Genomic DNA, 9712 nt, shown 5'->3' with positions numbered 1-9712 from the left:
ACTAATAAATAATTTAGTTACTAAATATTTAGGGGGGGGGGGAAATGTTTTGGCACCAAAGAAATAATTTTGCTACTAATAAATAATTTAGTTACTGAATATTTAGGGGGGGAAAAAAATGTTTTGGCACCAAAGAAATAATTTTGCCACTAATAAATAATTTAGTTACTAAATATTTAGGGGGGGAAAAAATATTTTGGCACCTCAAACACCCACAATAATTTATTGGTTCAAACCTATTTCACACACACACACACACACACACACACACACACACACACACACAGAGGCGACGCCGCTGCTCACTCTCCTCATCGATTCAGACACAGATTCATCGCCGATCGGCTCACTCTGCTCACCGCCGTCACCCTCTCCTCACCGCCGCTGATCTGTTAGCTTCTCCTCTCCTCACCGCCCCTCGCTGCTGCGCCGATCTAGGCTCTCCTTCCCTTGCCGATCTCATCTCCTCTTCTCACTGCCGCTGATCTGTTAGTCTCTCTCTCTCTCGTTTCTCTTTTCTCTCGATGCTCTCTCTTTCTCTCTTTTCTTTTGCTACTCTGTGTTCTGTATACATTATATTGTTATACATATAATATATATATATATATATATGTATCCTGCTCTAAGATGTGGCATGTTTTCTTTTCTAGTGCGAAATTATAGCTTAATGGGGAAGAAAGGAAAGGGTCCTAAATACTTGACCATTGTCTTCTGTTTCTCATGTCCATAGTTGGAGTGAAGTAGGTAGAACTATTTCTATGTATGCTTCTATTTGTATTTGGTTGGTTTTATTACATACTTGAGTGTGGGTTGTTTTGCTATACAAAGTCTCTGTTTTATGTATTTTGGTTTCTGGATGATATTTGTTAGGGGCATTCACAAAGTAATTTATCATATCAATTAGGGGAGCTGGATTCTCACTGTTTCATAAATGAAATGGAGATGTCCATTACAAGGTCAATCGGTATAGGCCGTTGATTTTAATTTTTAATAATGTGTTAGCAATCTTATACATTAGAATGGAAACAATCCACTCTGATCACGTCAAGAAGATGATTAATTATGTTACAGTTGCATGCTGGCAACTGTAAAATACTTTTAAGTTATAAGGCTAGTGATTAATTATTTTTGTAAGAAAAACTTATTCACTTAAATAAAATCACGTTTAATGTAATTATAAGTAATGTCTATGAAAATATTTCAGACAAAGTAAATGGTAATAATTTAATCATAACAAATAATAAATTTAATAATTTGAGGGCAATAATTGGTTCATTTTACATTGAATGAAGTGCTGGTGAAAAATTGGTACATTACAGATGTCACCTTCTATTGGGAGGAGTTGCATCCATAAAGCTGATTTGATATATATACGAAGAAGTAAAGCTCAAAACACACTAACAAATTTGATATTATATTACCAACAAATTCATAATTAAATAAGTATAAATGATAAGGAGTTAAGTTCATACATTTTTTTTTTAAAATGTCAATAATATAGTAAGTATCCTCTTCTTATTTTTAAGACAATTGACATTTTTCTTCAGATGATTGCAAGTTTACTATTTCAGGAGCATTCACAACCAAAATTATAGTTGGAGTAGAACTTCTTACTCTTACACTCCAGAACAGGATTTTGTGGTACACCAATTATTTTATAAAATCCACAATGAGTTGCGTGTTTCTTTCATTCTCATCATGCTCACCAAATTCCAATTTGATTGGAGATTGAGAGATATCTCATCCATATAAAACTCCAAATTATAGCCATGAAATGTTAGGAAGTAGAAAAGACCATATGGATTGTGTGGCCACTAATTGCTGATTAACAAACATGATGTGAAAAACAAGGACCAAATACTTCAACATAAGTTTGACAAATGTGGGCTCCACAGAGAAGTTACTGAGGAATGTAAGAATATGAAGCGTAAAACAATATGTAATTTGATCCTGCCTCAGCAGAAATATTTTACATCCATGCATATATATAAAATACAATATACTATTATAGGGCATTTCAAGGCCAATGAAATTATCCATAAGCCAATTCCATTCTACTTAATTCTGAGACTGTTAAGCCAAATACTTAATGTCGATGACTTTAGAGGCATTTAGACACAATATATATTACATGACAGGGCCAAAAACATTCTCAAAAAGACATATACAAGTTCTTTTGATAATAAGTTTTATGTATGTAATGATGCATTTGATATAGAAAACCAAAGATAATATACAAAGTATTTCAATAATTCTGTAAGTGAATGAATTACGTGTCTCCCATGATTATATGTCTGTCATATTTTCAGCTTCATAAATTCAAATTGCAGGTATGTGAGAGAACAAAACACTTATTAGTACTAACAGCAGCAAGGGAGTCATTCATAACAAGAAAAGAAGGGGACAAATAACAATCCACCAATTTAAAAAATTGAAATGCATAAATATCTACATAAGCAGAAGAAAAAACTGTACACATAGCAAGGAACATATCTTCACATTTAAGTAAATTGCATAAATATTTCAAAATTGACACAACAAATTAGAAAAGGAGAGAGGTTTTCATACATGGTAAGTAACTGAGCTACATTAGTATGCTGCTTTACTAATCTACAAAAAACATCTAAAAATAATACTTTTATAAAGTAGATTGTATACCCAAAAAGCTAAAAAATAATACTTTTATAAAGTAAATTGTATACCCAAAAAAAAAAAAAAACTAGAAAGCAAAGCAAAATAATCACAGCTTACCTTTTCAGAACTTGACGAACGGAACTCTTCCCAATGTCTCTTGAAGTCCAATTCCAATTCAATTTTATCTCTGCAGTCCGAAAATAGAAAACGAATAAGGATCGTATACAAGTGAAGAATAGCATGTCTGAACAGGAAAAACTTTGATTTGTCTAAGTATATGATATGTAAATCCAGAGATGTGCCAGTGATGTTAAAATTCCTCAATAGGCCATCATCACCACAAGCATCAAAGCATTTGGGCAAACATAGTGAAACTGTCCATCCAGGAATTCGAAAATCAAATGTAATATATGATTAATGCAAGACATAATTATGTTAAGCATCAATGATCATCAATCCTAATTGGATTTAAAATATATGCAATACAGGAACATCACCTCTTTTAAGAAGAGGATCTCTTGTCTTGATTTTTTTTCCATGGAAACCTTCACTACTCTACAATATGATTTAAAATTTTTGCGTGAAATATTAATTCAAGGGATTGGAACTTCCTTGTTATGAAATATTTGGAGTTAAAATATATGCATTACAATTCGAAACATTGGGATTATGTTTGGGATTATGTTTTTCTTCTTTTATTTAATGGTGAATAATTATATTGTCTATATTTTCCAATTAAAGTTGAATTATGTTATATAGTTGTAGAAAATGGTCAAAGGAAAAAGACAATGGCTGAAACCAGGTGATTTGAGAACTAAGAAGCTAACAGAATATGAGAAACAAAGAAATAAGCGAATCAAGAAGAACTATGAGGTAATGAACAATCTTGGAGTGAAGAATATTACAAATTCTTTGATGAGTGTGGTTCAGCCCAAATGTGCAAATGCAAAGGAAAAGGGAATTAGGGTTGCGGTAGATGATGATGATGAGTATAATCCGTCAGGGAGTGAGAATGATAGTGATAACGAGTCATTGGGTTCCTTTTATCGCAAGGTATTATATATATTATTTTATATTTGTGTGTGAACATATCATTTACTATTTAAATATCTTCTTCGTATATCTTAAACCTCATATCTTTTTTAAAATATATTTTAACTGTGTTAAATATCTTCTTTACTATTCGATTATGTTATTTCAGGAACAAGAGATGCCACCGGGGTTACGTTTACAGCCTTATTCGAGGCCATTAACTCCCACCCCAGAAGAAGGGATGGATCCCCCACGTCAAGAGATTGGTACCCAACCCTTACCACCTCATAATGTGCAACCTGTGCATGAGGTGACTGCATCTAGTAGTGTTGGTAAGTTTGCAAAGTTGTTTATATTTAATTTAAGGTCTAACTTGCATTTGTTTACTTATTAACTCAATTAACATTATGTCCTTACAGCATCACATGACAGACGTGGTCGTGGTCCAACACGCGGCATACAAACCCAACGCATTGTCCAGAAAAATGGAAAGATGTTGGTTCCTGTACCTGAACATTTCCGTGCGCCAGTGGGAGATCAAGCCTCTAAGTTGGCCTCCAAGATTGGCATAGAGGTTCGAACGCAATTACCAGACTTGAGCTTTTGTAGGTGGAATAAGGTTCACGATGCTGATAAGAAGCCGATGATCCAACGCTTGGAGGTAATTATTGTCAAGTAAAAGAGGCATGACACATGAAAATTGAAATTGAAATTGAAATTGAAATTACATGGTAATTATTGTGTGAAAGAAATACTCTCTTTGTTAGGGTGATTACAAGAACTTGCTGCTAAACAAGATATTACATGGTAGCATATCAAAGACTTCTAGTTTTGGAACGAATTTAACGATTAGTAAGAATGTAACTATAACTATGTATTTAGGAAGGTCTTGGCAATATCTTCACAGTAAAAAGCAATATTTACAATAGTATACACTTATGATTCACATATTCTTGCTGTTAATGTTTTTCATTACAATATATAATGCCTAGAAAGACATGTAGGACATTTCATGTCAAAGCTAGACATTGAATTTTTAGGTTCCTGTACACTGCCTAGAAAAACATGGACATCATATTCCTCTGTTAACACTTCTGTTGCAACTGTTACAATATATAATGCCTGCATATCTAGGAATTAAATTGCAATTGTTAACACATCTGTTGATGCAATCTTTTTTTCTTTGTTGTTTAATCAGGCTCATTGCTGCTTGTCTGAAATTTAGGTTATTTAACTTATAAAAAAAATGATTTGATTTTGTAGGATCAGTTTGATCTACAAGGCAATCCGAGTGATGTAGCAAGGACTTTAAACACACAGTTTGGTCGGCGATTGAGTAGCTTCACCTATAGGTTGCACAAACAATACAAGCAACTTAAGGATGCAAGAGGGGAGGAGTACGCGAGAAGCCACCCACCTAAAAGTGTTACTCTTAATCAATGGACATCTCTAATTGACAAGAAGTGGAATAGTAAAGAATTCATGGTATAATGTTTTATGTTAATTGTCAAAAATTAATTTTCTTCTTACTAATGTTAAGTTTTGTTGTTTTTATTGGTGTTTCAATCGTGTAGGAACAATCACTAACTAATGTGAATAATAGGATGCAAATGAAAACAAAACATAGATGTGGATCAAAATCAATCCCGGTTAGGGTGCACAGCTCGGTGTGTTCTGCTATTTTATTTTATCAGATTAGTAGGCTTTGTTATTTAAATATTTGAAATAACATTCAAAAACAAATGAATCAGATAATTGCAAATGGAGAAGTTCCTGATTTGGCAAAGTTTTACAAGTCCATCCACTATAATTCGAACACACATGAATGGATTTCGTCGGAGAGCCAAGCTAATTATGTATGTACAAGGCAATGCATATTAATTTTGATAAAATTATTTATTTGCTTTGTAGGGTAGAATAACTAATAATTGTTCGATTTATTTTAAATTAACAGGACAACATGATAAAGACGCAAGCCGAACACCTCTCGCAGACTGGTGTGATCCCTTTAAGCCAAGAGGAGTTGTCAGTTAAGGTGCTTAAGCCAAGGTCAGGTTATGTGAAAGGACTCGGCTTGAGGCCTTCTTCTTCTATGAAGACTACTGTTGTACCTGTTGAAAATAGTGACTATGTTCAACGCCTTGAGATGCAAATAGCACAGCAAAATGAACAAATTGCAAGGTTTCAAAAGTCAGAGAAGAAACAAAGTAAGAAGATACAAAGTATCATAGAGTGTTTGACGCAGAAAGGTATCACGGGAAATTTTGAGAATGGGGAAAGTTCAGATTCTGATGAACAAGCTTCTTGGTTAGTATATTATGTTTATATGTTAATTTAGTATAACATTTCTTCTTTAACTAGGGTAGAATAAAAAACTACTTTTGACATTTAGGCACAAGGTCCTGGGAAAATAGTGAAGTATGCATCTAAAGGCCCGAAAAACATCACAAACACCTTGAGATTATCAGAAATTATCACGAACACTTTGGGAGGAATCAACATAAGTTTTGAAAACTTACAGAGCAATCATAGGACTCTCGGTTGGAAAACATTTAGGCTTGAAAATACGCCGTTAGGGAGTAAAATCTTGAAATAGTCGTTAAAAGGCTAAGAAATATTATGAACACCTTGGGAGGAACTAATGTAAGTTGTAAAAATTTACGGAACAAGCACGGTAAAAATTTGGTTTAAAATTTACTTTGAATTTTTTATTTTTTTCTCTTATAGGTTACATATTAACATATTTAGTGAATGGTTACCTTAACCTTTTGTTATTGTCTTTTTTTTCTTTTTTCTTTTTTAAATGGCAGATTGGAGATGAACGAATTTGGTAACCTGCATAGCAAGAGTTTTTTGTTGATATTACCAGACACATCCATCACAGTGTAGTTGTACTTTTTGTTGATATTACCAAACATGTATTTTGACTATGTTGTTGTGGGCTATGATTATATTGTGATGGATCTTATCTTTTTGTTGATATTTTATTGAATAGATTAAAATGAACAGGTTTTTGTTGATATTACCTAATGAACAGGTTTTTGTAATGATTTGTAATGGATATTATATTCAGCAGGTTATTAAAATGCACAAGTTATTTTGATTGTGTTGTAGTTTTTGATTTTACTAAAATAGATGTTATAATTTGGATGTTATATATTAATTTCTTGATACTATGAGACATGTATTTTGCTTGGGTTGTTTCATGATAATGAACTAGTTAATTTTATATTGATTTGTATTAAATATTTTATTTAATAGATTATTAAAATGTACAGGTATTGTTTATTGAAAAAAATATATAAATTGCAAATATAACCCTCCCCTCAATTTTTAAAAATTATTTATTATTGGTGACGAAAAAAATTGACACTAAAACTTTCTAATCCCAACAAATAATTTTGTCACACATATTCACTATTTCATCACTAAATTAAAATATTTCTTGACAAAAAGTTTTCGTCACTGAAGGGTCTTTTTTTTCATCTTTTGGTGACGATATTTTCGTTACTAAAAACTTTATCACTATTTTTAATGACGAAATATTTTGTCATCCAAAATAAATATAATAAAATTTTATTTAATTTTGGTGACGAAATGGATATTATAGATGACAAAATATTTAACATTTAGTGACGAAATATTTCGTCACCAAATGCCAATAATAGGTGACAATAAATTTTCGTCACCGGGTACTTTTAGTGACGACGAATTGGGGACGAACGTGGTGACGAAATTATTTCGTCACGGATCAATTTGGTGACGAAAATTTCACTATTGGAGACGAAGTGATTTTGTCATTAAAGTACCATTTTGTTGTAGTGAAAGTAAATAAATAAATAATGAAAAGAAAAGAAAAAAAAAATAATAAAGGAAATGAAGCCTATTAGTAAAACAACAAAAAATAAATAAAAAAATAAAAGATATTAAGCCTAATAGCAATAAGAAAAATAAATTAAAATAAAATAATACTAGCAGAAATTATACTTAATGGGACGTCGGTGTTGGTGGAAGGGTAATGCAAAAAAAAAAATACCATGAGGGCTTTAAAGAAAATCAATGTATGCAAAGTTAATTTTACCTCAAGATGTAGAACCCCAAAAAAATTACACAGTTAAGAATAACAAACTGTTAAGGATAATAATGTATGAAGGACTTGAGAGCATGCAATTGATATAAATGTTTCCATATCAATGTAGCAATATAGCAATACACATATATCATTTTAACAAAAATTCAAGTTTCACAGTCATAACAAAACTTTTTAAGTAGAAATCGACAGTCCAAGCTCGCCACGAATAGAATTGAAGCGATCCTCGCTTAGGGATTTTGTGAAAATATCCGTCAATTGCTTGTCGGTGTTTACAAATTCAAGTACAATATCCCTTTTTTGAACATGATCTCTTAAAAAATGATGTCGAATTTCAATATGTTTTGTTCGTGAGTGTTGAACTGGATGTTTTCTTAAATTGGTGGCACTAGTATTATCACATTTAATAGGGATATGATCATAATGCAAATCAAAATCCTCCAATTGTTGTTTCATCCAAAGTATTTGGGCACCGGAAGCTATATATTCAGCTTCGGCCGTTAATAAAGCAACAAAAATTTACTTTTTGCTAAACCAAGATACTAATGAATTACCAAGAAAGTGATAAGTGCCACTGATGCTTTTTCTATGAAGTTTGCATCCGGCAAAGTCGGCATCCGAGTAACTAATTAAATCAAATGCAACACCTCTAGGATAAAACAGTCCCAAATTTTGAGTACCAAAAAGATATCTAAAAATTCTTTTAACAACAGTGAAATGTGATTCCTTAGGATTTGATTGATATCTAGCACACATACAAACACTAAACATAATATCGGGTCTACTTGCAGTTAAATAAAGAAGTGAGCCGATCATACCTCGATATTTTGTTTAATCAATGGACTTACCTTTTTCATCATTGTCTAGCTTAATAGATGTGCTTATAGGTGTTTCAGCTATTTTTGAGTCATACATACCAAACTTTTTGAGTAGTTCTTTTGTGTACTTAGCTTAGTTGATAAAAATTTCTTCCTTACATTGTTTGATTTGAAGCCCAAGGAAATAATTTAGCTCCCTCATCATGCTCATCTCAAACTTACCTTACATACAATTAGCAAATTCCTTACACAAGGTTTCATTAGTAGCACCAAATATAATGTCATCCACATATATTTGCACAATAAGTAAATCATCATTTTTAGTTTTAACAAAAAGTGTTGTGTCAATCGTTCCTCTAGAAAAATTATTTTCAATCAAAAATTTACTTAATCGTTCATACCATGCACCAGGTGCTTGTTTCAAACCAAATAAAGCTTTTGATAGTTTAAAAACATGATTTGGAAAAGCATGATCTTCAAAACCTAGGGGTTGTTTAACATAAACTTTCTCATTTATAAAACCACTAAGAAAGGCACTTTTTACATCCATTTGATAAAGTTTGAAATCTCTAAAATATGCAAATACAAGTAACATGCGAATGGCTTCTAATCTAGCAACCGGAGCAAAGGTTTCATCGAAATCAATACCTTCTTCTTGATTGTATCCTTGTGCAACAAGCCTAGCCTTGTTTCTTATAATTGTGACGACTCCATCAAGCTTGTTTCAAAAGATCCATTTGGTACCGATAATGGTATGATCTTTAGGTTTTGGCACAAGTTCCCACACTTTTTTTCTCTCAAGTTGGTTAAGCTCTTCATGCATAGCTATTCTCCAATGTTCATCGAATTCAGCTTCTTGAAAGTTTTTAGACTCAATCTAGGAGAGAAAAGCCAAGTTACTACAAATGTTTCTAAGTGAAGTGCGAGTTTCAATATCTTTTGTAGGGTCACCTAGGATTAAATCCTTAGGGTGATTATAAACAAACTTCCATTCTCTTGGCAAATCATCATTGTTTCCTCCTTCTTCTTGAGGTGGGAGAATATGTTGTTCAATCTCTTTGTTCAACTTACATGGTTGGTTCTCTTTGTTAGACTTATTTATTTTGATGATTTATTTAATTATGTTTTAATTTATTTA

At 32.2% G+C, this 9712-nt stretch overlaps 1 protein-coding gene and 1 long non-coding RNA gene across 2 annotated transcripts; both read left to right on the top strand.

Moving 5' to 3' along the window:
- The first annotated feature begins 252 nt into the window (after positions 1–252).
- LOC145796773 (uncharacterized) lies at positions 253–4242 on the top strand. Its single transcript, XR_014337285.1, has 3 exons — positions 253–488; positions 3836–3998; positions 4086–4242. It is a non-coding gene; the product is annotated as an uncharacterized LOC145796773 (long non-coding RNA).
- An 851-nt stretch (positions 4243–5093) lies between these two features.
- Positions 5094–6646, top strand: LOC145796772 (uncharacterized). Its single transcript, XM_082881919.1, has 5 exons — positions 5094–5151; positions 5241–5315; positions 5418–5522; positions 5621–5973; positions 6477–6646. Coding segments are annotated over exons 1-5 (537 nt in total). The 5' UTR covers positions 5094–5148; the 3' UTR covers positions 6478–6646.
- The last annotated feature ends 3066 nt before the right edge of the window (positions 6647–9712 follow it).

This window comes from Camellia sinensis, chromosome 8 (genome assembly GCF_055761805.1).
Source record: "Camellia sinensis isolate YWXY chromosome 8, ASM5576180v1, whole genome shotgun sequence".
Classification (NCBI taxonomy): domain Eukaryota; kingdom Viridiplantae; phylum Streptophyta; class Magnoliopsida; order Ericales; family Theaceae; genus Camellia; species Camellia sinensis.
Note: the sequence above shows the minus strand (reverse complement) of the source record. Positions and strands in the feature narration are given on the sequence as shown.

Coding starts and splice junctions, on each gene's coding strand:
- LOC145796772 (XM_082881919.1), top strand. Junction 5,316..5,417: donor GTGGATCAAAATCAATCCCG/GTTAGGGTGCAC, acceptor CAAATGAATCAG/ATAATTGCAAATGGAGAAGT. Junction 5,523..5,620: donor CGGAGAGCCAAGCTAATTAT/GTATGTACAAGG, acceptor TTAAATTAACAG/GACAACATGATAAAGACGCA.